We start from the raw sequence: 19,682 nt of genomic DNA, 5'->3' as shown, positions 1-19,682 counted from the left end.
ACAACAGAACTGAATATCTAACTCCGAGAAGATAGAGTCTTTCTACATTAAACATACAAAGAATAGCAAAGGGTCATTAGAAAAAATTGAAATAATAAAATGATGTCAGGAGCCAATATATTCACATTCATCATATCCTTTTTTCTCTTTTCCAGTGAATGCACAATTCATGGCAAAAAATGCAAATATGATGAATATGGTAGGTTGACAAAGTTTTTATCTGAATAAGATGCATTTGAGGTACTCTGTGCTTTGGATACCAAGGAATAACATGTCTTTTCATTTACAGAATGTGTCTGCATTTATGAGGGACAGAAATACAACTATAAAGATGTGATCTACAATACTACAGATGGCACAGGAGGGTGTATTGTCGCAACCTGTGGTGCCAATGGAACAATTGAAAGGGTTGTCTATGAATGTCCAATCTCAACAACACCCACAACAGCAACAACATTTCACTTCAGCACTACGCCACCTGCCACTACTTCCACAGGTACATCCTCTATAGCCTGTAAGAGCATATTCTGCTCATTAGTGAGTAAAATATAGCTATAAAACCATGCCCACACTCACAACATAAATGAACTAATACAACCTCAAAATAAATGACAGTAGGTCTCATTTATTAGTAGCATTTGGTTTCAGTCAGTATTTAGTAACCAAACTGATACAAGGAACTAAATATAGAAAATAAAACCACTTCTGAAACACCAAAATGGAAATGACTGAACACTGGTTTGATACTATTATTTTCCTTATCTTCGTAGTGAATGGTAAAAAAACAGTATCAGTTTTATTATCTGTAATTTAATTCTATACTGGAATAACCTTTACTGAACAAATAATTCATTATTTTTCCTATTAAGTTACAGAATTATTACTTTCTGTAAAACTCCTGCTAGGGTTCACAGTATTTATAATTACAGTACTAAGTGGATTGCTCACATATTGGCGTTGAGATACCGAAATTTTCATTTCTAGAATTTCCATTCAGCATTCTTCAGGTTGGTAATTTCTAATTACTATGAGCACATGTTGTTTAATGAAATAAGTATTCAGTAAAAAAATAGAACTAGGAGTTTTGAAATCCAGACACCATCAGCACTGCTGGAATTCATTAGCTATTTTCCAGTCGTTTCACAATGAGAATTCACCTGCAAAAGCTTACGGACTGCCCTCCAACCAGTAAATGGTATGTTAAGACCAGAGCTAAAGTAAAAAGTGTAAGGGTGCTAATACTGCTGCATTAGACATCTTTTACTTCAAATGGAGGAGCAAAGCCAATGCATCATATTGCATGAGGAGTCAACTCGTTGGAAAGAAAAAAGTACCTATGAATCTTGATGGATAGACTAAATGTTATTCTTTCCACTGGCTTTGAGTCAGGCTTTGACATTCCAGAGACACTAGTAAATATTGAAGCAAGATACAAACTAAGCAATTACACTGAATCAAATGCAAAAAAAAGTGAGAATTTTTTCCCCCAATGTGTATAAATTATGTTCAATACTTATTTCAGCACTTTGTAAAGCATAATTAACATTCTCTTGGGAAGTGACAATTCCAAGCGTTAGTATATTAAATTGCTGGAATTTTTCTGTTCTACCTCATACTGAGTTATAAGTACACTGAACTGATGCATGACAGGCTCACAAGGCAAGCGAATGACCTTAGGAAAGTTTTCAGCCCATTTAATATAATGAAAAGTGAATATACACAGGAATTTATTCTAAGTTTCGTGGTCTCTTCTCTTCCTTTCGCAGTGTCACCAACTACATCAGTATGCGTTCATGAAGTCTGTGAGTGGTCAGAATGGTATGATAGCAGTCTGCAAACCCCGGGCTATGATGGTGGAGATTTTGAAACCTTTGATGATTTGAGAGCTAAAGGTTATGAAGTCTGTAAAGCTCCACGGGCTGTTCAGTGCAGAGCAGAGAAATACCCTGATATACCTCTGGAAGAACTTGGCCAAGTAGTAGAATGCAGTACAACAACTGGGCTTATATGTTACAACAGAGATCAAATATCAGCAATGTGCAACAATTATGAAATCAGAATTTTATGCTGTGTTTATGTACCATGTTCTTCTACAACACCGACGACAACTGCAGCTAAGAGCACAGAAACATCAACCCCAACTGTAGAAACCACACCATTTTCAACCACTGCAACATCACCAACTACTACAACTTCTGAAAGTACATTCACAACTTCAACTACTAAAGGAACAACCACAAGCACAACTGAAGTGACACCACCTGTCACCACTTCTCCTTCAACACCTCCTCTTTGCATTAAAGAAGAATGTCACTGGTCAAGGTGGTATGATGTCAGTTATCCAGGGTCTGGATACAATGACGGAGATTTTGATACAATTCAGAACATTAAAAATGAGGGATACAAAGTCTGCGATAACAGAAAGGCTGTTGAATGCAGAGCAGTAAGGTTCCCTGATGTACCGTATCAACTCCTGGAGCAACACATAACATGTAATACAGAAGAAGGGTTGATATGCTACAACAAAGACCAACTACCACCCATCTGCTATAACTACGAAATAAGATTTAACTGCTGTGTATATATATCAGTACCATGTCACACAACTACAGTGCCACATACAACTACACAAGAAACAAAAACAACTACTTCAACAACTCAGACTCTATCATCCACAGAAGTACCAACAACACCACAGATACAAACCAAACATGAGACCACTACAATATCAACAACTCCACCAAAAACAGAACATATTCATAAGAGGACTACATCACAACCTACAACACAAACAAAAACAGAGACGACAACACCCTCAAGCCCCACGCCCACACCCACCATATCGACCACCACCACCACGCAGTCCACCACGCCCTGTGAACTTGAAATCTGCTCCTGGAGCGAATGGTTCGACGTCGACTTCCCCTCCTCAGGCCCCAACCAGGGAGACTTCGAAACCTACCAGCACATCCGCGCCGCCGGCAAGGAAATCTGCAAACATCCAAAGGAAATCGAGTGCCGGGCGGAGGACTACCCCGACGTCTCCATCCAGCAGGTCGGGCAGGTCGTGCAGTGCGACGTCCACTTTGGACTGGTGTGCAAGAACGAGGACCAGGCTGGCAAATTCAAGATGTGCCTCAACTACAAGATCCGCGTCCTCTGCTGCACCCCGAACTACAACTGCATAAGCACCACGCCCGTGCCCACCACCAGCCCCACCACCACCACCACCCGCAGAACGCCAACCTCCACCACGGTCACCACCTCCACCTCCACCTCCCACTCCCCCACCACGCTGCCCAGCTCCACAGAGACCACACTGCTGACCTCCACCAGCACCACCAGCCCCACGCCCACACCCACCGTGACCTCCACTGGCGTGACCTCCACCACCACCACCACGCAGTCCACCACGCCCTGTGAACTTGAAATCTGCTCCTGGAGCGAATGGTTCGACGTCGACTTCCCCTCCTCAGGCCCCAACCAGGGAGACTTCGAAACCTACCAGCACATCCGCGCCGCCGGCAAGGAAATCTGCAAACATCCAAAGGAAATCGAGTGCCGGGCGGAGGACTACCCCGACGTCTCCATCCAGCAGGTCGGGCAGGTCGTGCAGTGCGACGTCCACTTTGGACTGGTGTGCAAGAACGAGGACCAGGCTGGCAAATTCAAGATGTGCCTCAACTACAAGATCCGCGTCCTCTGCTGCACCCCGAACTACAACTGCATAAGCACCACGCCCGTGCCCACCACCAGCCCCACCACCACCACCACCCGCAGAACGCCAACCTCCACCACGGTCACCACCTCCACCTCCACCTCCCACTCCCCCACCACGCTGCCCAGCTCCACAGAGACCACACTGCTGACCTCCACCAGCACCACCAGCCCCACGCCCACACCCACCGTGACCTCCACTGGCGTGACCTCCACCACCACCACCACGCAGTCCACCACGCCCTGTGAACTTGAAATCTGCTCCTGGAGCGAATGGTTCGACGTCGACTTCCCCTCCTCAGGCCCCAACCAGGGAGACTTCGAAACCTACCAGCACATCCGCGCCGCCGGCAAGGAAATCTGCAAACATCCAAAGGAAATCGAGTGCCGGGCGGAGGACTACCCCGACGTCTCCATCCAGCAGGTCGGGCAGGTCGTGCAGTGCGACGTCCACTTTGGACTGGTGTGCAAGAACGAGGACCAGGCTGGCAAATTCAAGATGTGCCTCAACTACAAGATCCGCGTCCTCTGCTGCACCCCGAACTACAACTGCATAAGCACCACGCCCGTGCCCACCACCAGCCCCACCACCACCACCACCCGCAGAACGCCAACCTCCACCACGGTCACCACCTCCACCTCCACCTCCCACTCCCCCACCACGCTGCCCAGCTCCACAGAGACCACACTGCTGACCTCCACCAGCACCACCAGCCCCACGCCCACACCCACCGTGACTTCCACTGGCGTGACCTCCACCACCACCACCACGCAGTCCACCACGCCCTGTGAACTTGAAATCTGCTCCTGGAGCGAATGGTTTGACGTCGACTTCCCCTCCTCAGGCCCCAACCAGGGAGACTTCGAAACCTACCAGCACATCCGCGCCGCCGGCAAGGAAATCTGCAAACATCCAAAGGAAATCGAGTGCCGGGCGGAGGACTACCCCGACGTCTCCATCCAGCAGGTCGGGCAGGTCGTGCAGTGCGACGTCCACTTTGGACTGGTGTGCAAGAACGAGGACCAGGCTGGCAAATTCAAGATGTGCCTCAACTACAAGATCCGCGTCCTCTGCTGCACCCCGAACTACAACTGCATAAGCACCACGCCCGTGCCCACCACCAGCCCCACCACCGCCACCACCCGCAGAACGCCAACCTCCACCACGGTCACCACCTCCACCTCCACCTCCCACTCCCCCACCACGCTGCCCAGCTCCACAGAGACCACACTGCTGACCTCCACCAGCACCACCAGCCCCACGCCCACACCCACCGTGACCTCCACTGGCGTGACCTCCACCACCACCACCACGCAGTCCACCACGCCCTGTGAACTTGAAATCTGCTCCTGGAGCGAATGGTTCGACGTCGACTTCCCCTCCTCAGGCCCCAACCAGGGAGACTTCGAAACCTACCAGCACATCCGCGCCGCCGGCAAGGAAATCTGCAAACATCCAAAGGAAATCGAGTGCCGGGCGGAGGACTACCCCGACGTCTCCATCCAGCAGGTCGGGCAGGTCGTGCAGTGCGACGTCCACTTTGGACTGGTGTGCAAGAACGAGGACCAGGCTGGCAAATTCAAGATGTGCCTCAACTACAAGATCCGCGTCCTCTGCTGCACCCCGAACTACAACTGCATAAGCACCACGCCCGTGCCCACCACCAGCCCCACCACCGCCACCACCCGCAGAACGCCAACCACCACCACGGTCACCACCTCCACCTCCACCTCCCACTCCCCCACCACGCTGCCCAGCTCCACAGAGACCACACTGCTGACCTCCACCAGCACCACCAGCCCCACGCCCACACCCACCGTGACCTCCACTGGCGTGACCTCCACCACCACCACCACGCAGTCCACCACGCCCTGTGAACTTGAAATCTGCTCCTGGAGCGAATGGTTCGACGTCGACTTCCCCTCCTCAGGCCCCAACCAGGGAGACTTCGAAACCTACCAGCACATCCGCGCCGCCGGCAAGGAAATCTGCAAACATCCAAAGGAAATCGAGTGCCGGGCGGAGGACTACCCCGACGTCTCCATCCAACAGGTCGGGCAGGTCGTGCAGTGCGACGTCCACTTTGGACTGGTGTGCAAGAACGAGGACCAGGCTGGCAAATTCAAGATGTGCCTCAACTACAAGATCCGCGTCCTCTGCTGCACCCCGAACTACAACTGCATAAGCACCACGCCCGTGCCCACCACCAGCCCCACCACCGCCACCACCCGCAGAACGCCAACCTCCACCACGGTCACCACCTCCACCTCCACCTCCCACTCCCCCACCACGCTGCCCAGCTCCACAGAGACCACACTGCTGACCTCCACCAGCACCACCAGCCCCACGCCCACACCCACCGTGACCTCCACTGGCGTGACCTCCACCACCACCACCACGCAGTCCACCACGCCCTGTGAACTTGAAATCTGCTCCTGGAGCGAATGGTTCGACGTCGACTTCCCCTCCTCAGGCCCCAACCAGGGAGACTTCGAAACCTACCAGCACATCCGCGCCGCCGGCAAGGAAATCTGCAAACATCCAAAGGAAATCGAGTGCCGGGCGGAGGACTACCCCGACGTCTCCATCCAGCAGGTCGGGCAGGTCGTGCAGTGCGACGTCCACTTTGGACTGGTGTGCAAGAACGAGGACCAGGCTGGCAAATTCAAGATGTGCCTCAACTACAAGATCCGCGTCCTCTGCTGCACCCCGAACTACAACTGCATAAGCACCACGCCCGTGCCCACCACCAGCCCCACCACCGCCACCACCCGCAGAACGCCAACCACCACCACGGTCACCACCTCCACCTCCACCTCCCACTCCCCCACCACGCTGCCCAGCTCCACAGAGACCACACTGCTGACCTCCACCAGCACCACCAGCCCCACGCCCACACCCACCGTGACTTCCACTGGCGTGACCTCCACCACCACCACCACGCAGTCCACCACGCCCTGTGAACTTGAAATCTGCTCCTGGAGCGAATGGTTCGACGTCGACTTCCCCTCCTCAGGCCCCAACCAGGGAGACTTCGAAACCTACCAGCACATCCGCGCCGCCGGCAAGGAAATCTGCAAACATCCAAAGGAAATCGAGTGCCGGGCGGAGGACTACCCCGACGTCTCCATCCAGCAGGTCGGGCAGGTCGTGCAGTGCGACGTCCACTTTGGACTGGTGTGCAAGAACGAGGACCAGGCTGGCAAATTCAAGATGTGCCTCAACTACAAGATCCGCGTCCTCTGCTGCACCCCGAACTACAACTGCATAAGCACCACGCCCGTGCCCACCACCAGCCCCACCACCACCACCACCCGCAGAACGCCAACCTCCACCACGGTCACCACCTCCACCTCCACCTCCCACTCCCCCACCACGCTGCCCAGCTCCACAGAGACCACACTGCTGACCTCCACCAGCACCACCAGCCTCACGCCCACACCCACCGTGACCTCCACTGGCGTGACCTCCACCACCACCACCACGCAGTCCACCACGCCCTGTGAACTTGAAATCTGCTCCTGGAGCGAATGGTTCGACGTCGACTTCCCCTCCTCAGGCCCCAACCAGGGAGACTTCGAAACCTACCAGCACATCCGCGCCGCCGGCAAGGAAATCTGCAAACATCCAAAGGAAATCGAGTGCCGGGCGGAGGACTACCCCGACGTCTCCATCCAGCAGGTCGGGCAGGTCGTGCAGTGCGACGTCCACTTTGGACTGGTGTGCAAGAACGAGGACCAGGCTGGCAAATTCAAGATGTGCCTCAACTACAAGATCCGCGTCCTCTGCTGCACCCCGAACTACAACTGCATAAGCACCACGCCCGTGCCCACCACCAGCCCCACCACCGCCACCACCCGCAGAACGCCAACCACCACCACGGTCACCACCTCCACCTCCACCTCCCACTCCCCCACCACGCTGCCCAGCTCCACAGAGACCACACTGCTGACCTCCACCAGCACCACCAGCCCCACGCCCACACCCACCGTGACCTCCACTGGCGTGACCTCCACCACCACCACCACGCAGTCCACCACGCCCTGTGAACTTGAAATCTGCTCCTGGAGCGAATGGTTCGACGTCGACTTCCCCTCCTCAGGCCCCAACCAGGGAGACTTCGAAACCTACCAGCACATCCGCGCCGCCGGCAAGGAAATCTGCAAACATCCAAAGGAAATCGAGTGCCGGGCGGAGGACTACCCCGACGTCTCCATCCAGCAGGTCGGGCAGGTCGTGCAGTGCGACGTCCACTTTGGACTGGTGTGCAAGAACGAGGACCAGGCTGGCAAATTCAAGATGTGCCTCAACTACAAGATCCGCGTCCTCTGCTGCACCCCGAACTACAACTGCATAAGCACCACGCCCGTGCCCACCACCAGCCCCACCACCGCCACCACCCGCAGAACGCCAACCTCCACCACGGTCACCACCTCCACCTCCACCTCCCACTCCCCCACCACGCTGCCCAGCTCCACAGAGACCACACTGCTGACCTCCACCAGCACCACCAGCCCCACGCCCACACCCACCGTGACCTCCACTGGCGTGACCTCCACCACCACCACCACGCAGTCCACCACGCCCTGTGAACTTGAAATCTGCTCCTGGAGCGAATGGTTCGACGTCGACTTCCCCTCCTCAGGCCCCAACCAGGGAGACTTCGAAACCTACCAGCACATCCGCGCCGCCGGCAAGGAAATCTGCAAACATCCAAAGGAAATCGAGTGCCGGGCGGAGGACTACCCCGACGTCTCCATCCAGCAGGTCGGGCAGGTCGTGCAGTGCGACGTCCACTTTGGACTGGTGTGCAAGAACGAGGACCAGGCTGGCAAATTCAAGATGTGCCTCAACTACAAGATCCGCGTCCTCTGCTGCACCCCGAACTACAACTGCATAAGCACCACGCCCGTGCCCACCACCAGCCCCACCACCACCACCACACGCAGAACGCCAACCTCCACCACGGTCACCACCTCCACCTCCACCTCCCACTCCCCCACCACGCTGCCCAGCTCCACAGAGACCACACTGCTGACCTCCACCAGCACCACCAGCCCCACGCCCACACCCACCGTGACCTCCACTGGCGTGACCTCCACCACCACCACCACGCAGTCCACCACGCCCTGTGAACTTGAAATCTGCTCCTGGAGCGAATGGTTCGACGTCGACTTCCCCTCCTCAGGCCCCAACCAGGGAGACTTCGAAACCTACCAGCACATCCGCGCCGCCGGCAAGGAAATCTGCAAACATCCAAAGGAAATCGAGTGCCGGGCGGAGGACTACCCCGACGTCTCCATCCAGCAGGTCGGGCAGGTCGTGCAGTGCGACGTCCACTTTGGACTGGTGTGCAAGAACGAGGACCAGGCTGGCAAATTCAAGATGTGCCTCAACTACAAGATCCGCGTCCTCTGCTGCACCCCGAACTACAACTGCATAAGCACCACGCCCGTGCCCACCACCAGCCCCACCACCACCACCACCCGCAGAACGCCAACCTCCACCACGGTCACCACCTCCACCTCCACCTCCCACTCCCCCACCACGCTGCCCAGCTCCACAGAGACCACACTGCTGACCTCCACCAGCACCACCAGCCCCACGCCCACACCCACCGTGACCTCCACTGGCGTGACCTCCACCACCACCACCACGCAGTCCACCACGCCCTGTGAACTTGAAATCTGCTCCTGGAGCGAATGGTTCGACGTCGACTTCCCCTCCTCAGGCCCCAACCAGGGAGACTTCGAAACCTACCAGCACATCCGCGCCGCCGGCAAGGAAATCTGCAAACATCCAAAGGAAATCGAGTGCCGGGCGGAGGACTACCCCGATGTCTCCATCCAGCAGGTCGGGCAGGTCGTGCAGTGCGACGTCCACTTTGGACTGGTGTGCAAGAACGAGGACCAGGCTGGCAAATTCAAGATGTGCCTCAACTACAAGATCCGCGTCCTCTGCTGCACCCCGAACTACAACTGCATAAGCACCACGCCCGTGCCCACCACCAGCCCCACCACCACCACCACCCGCAGAACGCCAACCTCCACCACGGTCACCACCTCCACCTCCACCTCCCACTCCCCCACCACGCTGCCCAGCTCCACAGAGACCACACTGCTGACCTCCACCAGCACCACCAGCCCCACGCCCACACCCACCGTGACCTCCACTGGCGTGACCTCCACCACCACCACCACGCAGTCCACCACGCCCTGTGAACTTGAAATCTGCTCCTGGAGCGAATGGTTCGACGTCGACTTCCCCTCCTCAGGCCCCAACCAGGGAGACTTCGAAACCTACCAGCACATCCGCGCCGCCGGCAAGGAAATCTGCAAACATCCAAAGGAAATCGAGTGCCGGGCGGAGGACTACCCCGACGTCTCCATCCAGCAGGTCGGGCAGGTCGTGCAGTGCGACGTCCACTTTGGACTGGTGTGCAAGAACGAGGACCAGGCTGGCAAATTCAAGATGTGCCTCAACTACAAGATCCGCGTCCTCTGCTGCACCCCGAACTACAACTGCATAAGCACCACGCCCGTGCCCACCACCAGCCCCACCACCACCACCACCCGCAGAACGCCAACCTCCACCACGGTCACCACCTCCACCTCCACCTCCCACTCCCCCACCACGCTGCCCAGCTCCACAGAGACCACACTGCTGACCTCCACCAGCACCACCAGCCCCACGCCCACACCCACCGTGACCTCCACTGGCGTGACCTCCACCACCACCACCACGCAGTCCACCACGCCCTGTGAACTTGAAATCTGCTCCTGGAGCGAATGGTTCGACGTCGACTTCCCCTCCTCAGGCCCCAACCAGGGAGACTTCGAAACCTACCAGCACATCCGCGCCGCCGGCAAGGAAATCTGCAAACATCCAAAGGAAATCGAGTGCCGGGCGGAGGACTACCCCGACGTCTCCATCCAGCAGGTCGGGCAGGTCGTGCAGTGCGACGTCCACTTTGGACTGGTGTGCAAGAACGAGGACCAGGCTGGCAAATTCAAGATGTGCCTCAACTACAAGATCCGCGTCCTCTGCTGCACCCCGAACTACAACTGCATAAGCACCACGCCCGTGCCCACCACCAGCCCCACCACCGCCACCACCCGCAGAACGCCAACCTCCACCACGGTCACCACCTCCACCTCCACCTCCCACTCCCCCACCACGCTGCCCAGCTCCACAGAGACCACACTGCTGACCTCCACCAGCACCACCAGCCCCACGCCCACACCCACCGTGACCTCCACTGGCGTGACCTCCACCACCACCACCACGCAGTCCACCACGCCCTGTGAACTTGAAATCTGCTCCTGGAGCGAATGGTTCGACGTCGACTTCCCCTCCTCAGGCCCCAACCAGGGAGACTTCGAAACCTACCAGCACATCCGCGCCGCCGGCAAGGAAATCTGCAAACATCCAAAGGAAATCGAGTGCCGGGCGGAGGACTACCCCGACGTCTCCATCCAGCAGGTCGGGCAGGTCGTGCAGTGCGACGTCCACTTTGGACTGGTGTGCAAGAACGAGGACCAGGCTGGCAAATTCAAGATGTGCCTCAACTACAAGATCCGCGTCCTCTGCTGCACCCCGAACTACAACTGCATAAGCACCACGCCCGTGCCCACCACCAGCCCCACCACCACCACCACCCGCAGAACGCCAACCTCCACCACGGTCACCACCTCCACCTCCACCTCCCACTCCCCCACCACGCTGCCCAGCTCCACAGAGACCACACTGCTGACCTCCACCAGCACCACCAGCCCCACGCCCACACCCACCGTGACCTCCACTGGCGTGACCTCCACCACCACCACCACGCAGTCCACCACGCCCTGTGAACTTGAAATCTGCTCCTGGAGCGAATGGTTCGACGTCGACTTCCCCTCCTCAGGCCCCAACCAGGGAGACTTCGAAACCTACCAGCACATCCGCGCCGCCGGCAAGGAAATCTGCAAACATCCAAAGGAAATCGAGTGCCGGGCGGAGGACTACCCCGACGTCTCCATCCAGCAGGTCGGGCAGGTCGTGCAGTGCGACGTCCACTTTGGACTGGTGTGCAAGAACGAGGACCAGGCTGGCAAATTCAAGATGTGCCTCAACTACAAGATCCGCGTCCTCTGCTGCACCCCGAACTACAACTGCATAAGCACCACGCCCGTGCCCACCACCAGCCCCACCACCGCCACCACCCGCAGAACGCCAACCACCACCACGGTCACCACCTCCACCTCCACCTCCCACTCCCCCACCACGCTGCCCAGCTCCACAGAGACCACACTGCTGACCTCCACCAGCACCACCAGCCCCACGCCCACACCCACCGTGACCTCCACTGGCGTGACCTCCACCACCACCACCACGCAGTCCACCACGCCCTGTGAACTTGAAATCTGCTCCTGGAGCGAATGGTTCGACGTCGACTTCCCCTCCTCAGGCCCCAACCAGGGAGACTTCGAAACCTACCAGCACATCCGCGCCGCCGGCAAGGAAATCTGCAAACATCCAAAGGAAATCGAGTGCCGGGCGGAGGACTACCCCGACGTCTCCATCCAGCAGGTCGGGCAGGTCGTGCAGTGCGACGTCCACTTTGGACTGGTGTGCAAGAACGAGGACCAGGCTGGCAAATTCAAGATGTGCCTCAACTACAAGATCCGCGTCCTCTGCTGCACCCCGAACTACAACTGCATAAGCACCACGCCCGTGCCCACCACCAGCCCCACCACCGCCACCACCCGCAGAACGCCAACCTCCACCACGGTCACCACCTCCACCTCCACCTCCCACTCCCCCACCACGCTGCCCAGCTCCACAGAGACCACACTGCTGACCTCCACCAGCACCACCAGCCCCACGCCCACACCCACCGTGACCTCCACTGGCGTGACCTCCACCACCACCACCACGCAGTCCACCACGCCCTGTGAACTTGAAATCTGCTCCTGGAGCGAATGGTTCGACGTCGACTTCCCCTCCTCAGGCCCCAACCAGGGAGACTTCGAAACCTACCAGCACATCCGCGCCGCCGGCAAGGAAATCTGCAAACATCCAAAGGAAATCGAGTGCCGGGCGGAGGACTACCCCGACGTCTCCATCCAGCAGGTCGGGCAGGTCGTGCAGTGCGACGTCCACTTTGGACTGGTGTGCAAGAACGAGGACCAGGCTGGCAAATTCAAGATGTGCCTCAACTACAAGATCCGCGTCCTCTGCTGCACCCCGAACTACAACTGCATAAGCACCACGCCCGTGCCCACCACCAGCCCCACCACCGCCACCACCCGCAGAACGCCAACCTCCACCACGGTCACCACCTCCACCTCCACCTCCCACTCCCCTACCACGCTGCCCAGCTCCACAGAGACCACACTGCTGACCTCCACCAGCACCACCAGCCCCACGCCCACACCCACCGTAACCTCCACTGGCGTGACCTCCACCACCACCACCACGCAGTCCACCACGCCCTGTGAACTTGAAATCTGCTCCTGGAGCGAATGGTTCGACGTCGACTTCCCCTCCTCAGGCCCCAACCAGGGAGACTTCGAAACCTACCAGCACATCCGCGCCGCCGGCAAGGAAATCTGCAAACATCCAAAGGAAATCGAGTGCCGGGCGGAGGACTACCCCGACGTCTCCATCCAGCAGGTCGGGCAGGTCGTGCAGTGCGACGTCCACTTTGGACTGGTGTGCAAGAACGAGGACCAGGCTGGCAAATTCAAGATGTGCCTCAACTACAAGATCCGCGTCCTCTGCTGCACCCCGAACTACAACTGCATAAGCACCACGCCCGTGCCCACCACCAGCCCCACCACCACCACCACCCGCAGAACGCCAACCTCCACCACGGTCACCACCTCCACCTCCACCTCCCACTCCCCCACCACGCTGCCCAGCTCCACAGAGACCACACTGCTGACCTCCACCAGCACCACCAGCCCCACGCCCACACCCACCGTGACCTCCACTGGCGTGACCTCCACCACCACCACCACGCAGTCCACCACGCCCTGTGAACTTGAAATCTGCTCCTGGAGCGAATGGTTCGACGTCGACTTCCCCTCCTCAGGCCCCAACCAGGGAGACTTCGAAACCTACCAGCACATCCGCGCCGCCGGCAAGGAAATCTGCAAACATCCAAAGGAAATCGAGTGCCGGGCGGAGGACTACCCCGACGTCTCCATCCAGCAGGTCGGGCAGGTCGTGCAGTGCGACGTCCACTTTGGACTGGTGTGCAAGAACGAGGACCAGGCTGGCAAATTCAAGATGTGCCTCAACTACAAGATCCGCGTCCTCTGCTGCACCCCGAACTACAACTGCATAAGCACCACGCCCGTGCCCACCACCAGCCCCACCACCGCCACCACCCGCAGAACGCCAACCTCCACCACGGTCACCACCTCCACCTCCACCTCCCACTCCCCCACCACGCTGCCCAGCTCCACAGAGACCACACTGCTGACCTCCACCAGCACCACCAGCCCCACGCCCACACCCACCGTGACCTCCACTGGCGTGACCTCCACCACCACCACCACGCAGTCCACCACGCCCTGTGAACTTGAAATCTGCTCCTGGAGCGAATGGTTCGACGTCGACTTCCCCTCCTCAGGCCCCAACCAGGGAGACTTCGAAACCTACCAGCACATCCGCGCCGCCGGCAAGGAAATCTGCAAACATCCAAAGGAAATCGAGTGCCGGGCGGAGGACTACCCCGACGTCTCCATCCAGCAGGTCGGGCAGGTCGTGCAGTGCGACGTCCACTTTGGACTGGTGTGCAAGAACGAGGACCAGGCTGGCAAATTCAAGATGTGCCTCAACTACAAGATCCGCGTCCTCTGCTGCACCCCGAACTACAACTGCATAAGCACCACGCCCGTGCCCACCACCAGCCCCACCACCGCCACCACCCGCAGAACGCCAACCTCCACCACGGTCACCACCTCCACCTCCACCTCCCACTCCCCTACCACGCTGCCCAGCTCCACAGAGACCACACTGCTGACCTCCACCAGCACCACCAGCCCCACGCCCACACCCACCGTGACCTCCACTGGCGTGACCTCCACCACCACCACCACGCAGTCCACCACGCCCTGTGAACTTGAAATCTGCTCCTGGAGCGAATGGTTCGACGTCGACTTCCCCTCCTCAGGCCCCAACCAGGGAGACTTCGAAACCTACCAGCACATCCGCGCTGCCGGCAAGGAAATCTGCAAACATCCAAAGGAAATCGAGTGCCGGGCGGAGGACTACCCCGACGTCTCCATCCAGCAGGTCGGGCAGGTCGTGCAGTGCGACGTCCACTTTGGACTGGTGTGCAAGAACGAGGACCAGGCTGGCAAATTCAAGATGTGCCTCAACTACAAGATCCGCGTCCTCTGCTGCACCCCGAACTACAACTGCATAAGCACCACGCCCGTGCCCACCACCAGCCCCACCACCGCCACCACCCGCAGAACGCCAACCTCCACCACGGTCACCACCTCCACCTCCACCTCCCACTCCCCCACCACGCTGCCCAGCTCCACAGAGACCACACTGCTGACCTCCACCAGCACCACCAGCCCCACGCCCACACCCACCGTGACCTCCACTGGCGTGACCTCCACCACCACCACCACGCAGTCCACCACGCCCTGTGAACTTGAAATCTGCTCCTGGAGCGAATGGTTCGACGTCGACTTCCCCTCCTCAGGCCCCAACCAGGGAGACTTCGAAACCTACCAGCACATCCGCGCCGCCGGCAAGGAAATCTGCAAACATCCAAAGGAAATCGAGTGCCGGGCGGAGGACTACCCCGACGTCTCCATCCAGCAGGTCGGGCAGGTCGTGCAGTGCGACGTCCACTTTGGACTGGTGTGCAAGAACGAGGACCAGGCTGGCAAATTCAAGATGTGCCTCAACTACAAGATCCGCGTCCTCTGCTGCACCCCGAACTACAACTGCATAAGCACCACGCCCGTGCCCACCACCAGCCCCACCACCGCCACCACCCGCAGAACGCCAACCTCCACCACGGTCACCACCTCCACCTCCACCTCCCACTCCCCTACCACGCTGCCCAGCTCCACAGAGACCACACTGCTGACCTCCACCAGCACCACCAGCCCCACGCCCACACCCACCGTAACCTCCACTGGCGTGACCTCCACCACCACCACCACGCAGTCCACCACGCCCTGTGAACTTGAAATCTGCTCCTGGAGCGAATGGTTCGACGTCGACTTCCCCTCCTCAGGCCCCAACCAGGGAGACTTCGAAACCTACCAGCACATCCGCGCCGCCGGCAAGGAAATCTGCAAACATCCAAAGGAAATCGAGTGCCGGGCGGAGGACTACCCCGACGTCTCCATCCAGCAGGTCGGGCAGGTCGTGCAGTGCGACGTCCACTTTGGACTGGTGTGCAAGAACGAGGACCAGGCTGGCAAATTCAAGATGTGCCTCAACTACAAGATCCGCGTCCTCTGCTGCACCCCGAACTACAACTGCATAAGCACCACGCCCGTGCCCACCACCAGCCCCACCACCGCCACCACCCGCAGAACGCCAACCTCCACCACGGTCACCACCTCCACCTCCACCTCCCACTCCCCCACCACGCTGCCCAGCTCCACAGAGACCACACTGCTGACCTCCACCAGCACCACCAGCCCCACGCCCACACCCACCGTGACCTCCACTGGCGTGACCTCCACCACCACCACCACGCAGTCCACCACGCCCTGTGAACTTGAAATCTGCTCCTGGAGCGAATGGTTCGACGTCGACTTCCCCTCCTCAGGCCCCAACCAGGGAGACTTCGAAACCTACCAGCACATCCGCGCCGCCGGCAAGGAAATCTGCAAACATCCAAAGGAAATCGAGTGCCGGGCGGAGGACTACCCCGACGTCTCCATCCAGCAGGTCGGGCAGGTCGTGCAGTGCGACGTCCACTTTGGACTGGTGTGCAAGAACGAGGACCAGGCTGGCAAATTCAAGATGTGCCTCAACTACAAGATCCGCGTCCTCTGCTGCACCCCGAACTACAACTGCATAAGCACCACGCCCGTGCCCACCACCAGCCCCACCACCGCCACCACCCGCAGAACGCCAACCTCCACCACGGTCACCACCTCCACCTCCACCTCCCACTCCCCTACCACGCTGCCCAGCTCCACAGAGACCACACTGCTGACCTCCACCAGCACCACCAGCCCCACGCCCACACCCACCGTAACCTCCACTGGCGTGACCTCCACCACCACCACCACGCAGTCCACCACGCCCTGTGAACTTGAAATCTGCTCCTGGAGCGAATGGTTCGACATCGACTTCCCCTCCTCAGGCCCCAACCAGGGAGACTTCGAAACCTACCAGCACATCCGCGCCGCCGGCAAGGAAATCTGCAAACATCCAAAGGAAATCGAGTGCCGGGCGGAGGACTACCCCGACGTCTCCATCCAGCAGGTCGGGCAGGTCGTGCAGTGCGACGTCCACTTTGGACTGGTGTGCAAGAACGAGGACCAGGCTGGCAAATTCAAGATGTGCCTCAACTACAAGATCCGCGTCCTCTGCTGCACCCCGAACTACAACTGCATAAGCACCACGCCCGTGCCCACCACCAGCCCCACCACCGCCACCACCCGCAGAACGCCAACCTCCACCACGGTCACCACCTCCACCTCCACCTCCCACTCCCCCACCACGCTGCCCAGCTCCACAGAGACCACACTGCTGACCTCCACCAGCACCACCAGCCCCACGCCCACACCCACCGTGACCTCCACTGGCGTGACCTCCACCACCACCACCACGCAGTCCACCACGCCCTGTGAACTTGAAATCTGCTCCTGGAGCGAATGGTTCGACGTCGACTTCCCCTCCTCAGGCCCCAACCAGGGAGACTTCGAAACCTACCAGCACATCCGCGCCGCTGGCAAGGAAATCTGCAAACATCCAAAGGAAATCGAGTGCCGGGCGGAGGACTACCCCGACGTCTCCATCCAGCAGGTCGGGCAGGTCGTGCAGTGCGACGTCCACTTTGGACTGGTGTGCAAGAACGAGGACCAGGCTGGCAAATTCAAGATGTGCCTCAACTACAAGATCCGCGTCCTCTGCTGCACCCCGAACTACAACTGCATAAGCACCACGCCCGTGCCCACCACCAGCCCCACCACCGCCACCACCCGCAGAACGCCAACCTCCACCACGGTCACCACCTCCACCTCCACCTCCCACTCCCCCACCACGCTGCCCAGCTCCACAGAGACCACACTGCTGACCTCCACCAGCACCACCAGCCCCACGCCCACACCCACCGTGACCTCCACTGGCGTGACCTCCACCACCACCACCACGCAGTCCACCACGCCCTGTGAACTTGAAATCTGCTCCTGGAGCGAATGGTTCGACGTCGACTTCCCCTCCTCAGGCCCCAACCAGGGAGACTTCGAAACCTACCAGCACATCCGCGCCGCTGGCAAGGAAATCTGCAAACATCCAAAGGAAATCGAGTGCCGGGCGGAGGACTACCCCGACGTCTCCATCCAGCAGGTCGGGCAGGTCGTGCAGTGCGACGTCCACTTTGGACTGGTGTGCAAGAACGAGGACCAGGCTGGCAAATTCAAGATGTGCCTCAACTACAAGATCCGCGTCCTCTGCTGCACCCCGAACTACAACTGCATAAGCACCACGCCCGTGCCCACCACCAGCCCCACCACCGCCACCACCCGCAGAACGCCAACCTCCACCACAGTCTCCACGGTCACCTTCACCTCTCACTCCTCCACCACTTCATCTACCCCTATATCAACACCATGTTTCTGTAAGATTGGCGATGCTATTTATTCACCTGGTGAGTTAACCTGTTTTTATCAATCTATACATCTTGTATTTAATGCTTTTTATTGGTTTTTATCTTTTTTTTTTTCTGATTTCATTTTGATATATTCAGAAAATTGACTTGCTAATTTTGTAATGCATCTTTGAATTTTTTCAACTTTTTTTAATCTTTTTTTTTCTATCTTACTCTATTTTCTTTTTTTTTAACTCAGGTGATATCATATATGACAAAATGGATAGTGACGGATGTAGATTTTATGCCATTTGTAGTTCAACGTGTACAATTGAACGGCACACTGTACATTGTAACTTTACTACTCCTGTAACCACTACTTCCCCCGAATTGTCTACTCTAACAACATCAGTTTCTCCATCTAGCAGTACTAGCAGTGTTCCTTCTCCCGGTTGTGTTTCTTCTACTTATCCTCCCCTACAGGTATGTAGTTTCCGTGTTACACTATGATTGTTGAAATAACATCATTTTAGTTTGATACCAGAAAGGAACATTTTGCACTCTTTAAACCATATATATATGCAGATTGCCAATATAAGTGTTGTTAGTGATGGGCAATATACATAAATTTTGCATTTGCCTTTATAATTTTTTTTCATACTGAAAAAGCAAGCTACAATAATCTTTTCTAGTTATTTCAGTGCTAGTAAAACATTTTCTGATGCACTGCACTGCATAAATAACAAACCTTCTTACTGATATAATGAAAGAAGTTGTCTTGTGCATTTTGTTTCTTCACTAAACAGAAAAAATTAAGCTACTGTGGAGGCTTGTACCTGTTTCTGTTCTGCTGCCCTGTACACTTTTTTTTTTTGATAGTGATGGCCTGTGCTGATAGTGAAGTATAGTATACGTAGCTAGTATAAAGGACATCAGTTCCCTTAACCTAAGACCTATCACCCCAAACCTCAGAAGAACTCCTCATGCAGAAGAAACAGCTGCAACTAGGGTTTCCACCTCCTTTTAGGATAAAAAATCAATATTGTCAAGCTTGTACTATCAGTGAAGTTTTTCATTCTAGTCTTTGCTTTAGATTTGGAAAACAAACCGTCTTCTGATCCTCCATATCATTGTCAGAATTATGAATACCTCTGGTCAACATTAGAAATCATTAGTACCACA

The 19,682-nt window shown here is 57.0% G+C and overlaps 1 protein-coding gene across 1 annotated transcript in view; it reads left to right on the top strand.

The window, feature by feature from the left end:
- MUC5AC (mucin 5AC, oligomeric mucus/gel-forming) overlaps positions 1 to 19,682 on the top strand; it is a 54,941-nt gene that overhangs the window by 23,675 nt on the left and 11,584 nt on the right. The window contains exons 29-44 of the mRNA XM_074884490.1: positions 156 to 199; positions 290 to 496; positions 1,767 to 3,304; positions 3,929 to 4,465; positions 4,979 to 5,023; positions 5,585 to 6,448; positions 7,007 to 7,072; positions 8,312 to 8,797; positions 10,853 to 10,915; positions 11,561 to 12,085; positions 13,547 to 13,630; positions 14,273 to 15,154; positions 16,841 to 16,939; positions 17,465 to 17,524; positions 18,314 to 18,560; positions 18,760 to 18,983. Coding sequence (XP_074740591.1) covers positions 156 to 199; positions 290 to 496; positions 1,767 to 3,304; positions 3,929 to 4,465; positions 4,979 to 5,023; positions 5,585 to 6,448; positions 7,007 to 7,072; positions 8,312 to 8,797; positions 10,853 to 10,915; positions 11,561 to 12,085; positions 13,547 to 13,630; positions 14,273 to 15,154; positions 16,841 to 16,939; positions 17,465 to 17,524; positions 18,314 to 18,560; positions 18,760 to 18,983 — 5,971 coding nt within the window. The remainder of the gene's footprint in view (positions 1 to 155; positions 200 to 289; positions 497 to 1,766; positions 3,305 to 3,928; positions 4,466 to 4,978; positions 5,024 to 5,584; positions 6,449 to 7,006; positions 7,073 to 8,311; positions 8,798 to 10,852; positions 10,916 to 11,560; positions 12,086 to 13,546; positions 13,631 to 14,272; positions 15,155 to 16,840; positions 16,940 to 17,464; positions 17,525 to 18,313; positions 18,561 to 18,759; positions 18,984 to 19,682) is intronic.

This window comes from Strix uralensis, chromosome 15, assembly GCF_047716275.1.
Source record: "Strix uralensis isolate ZFMK-TIS-50842 chromosome 15, bStrUra1, whole genome shotgun sequence".
In the NCBI taxonomy this organism is placed as follows: domain Eukaryota; kingdom Metazoa; phylum Chordata; class Aves; order Strigiformes; family Strigidae; genus Strix; species Strix uralensis.
The sequence above is the reverse complement of the archived record's forward strand: the minus strand, read 5'-3'. Positions and strand labels throughout refer to the sequence as shown.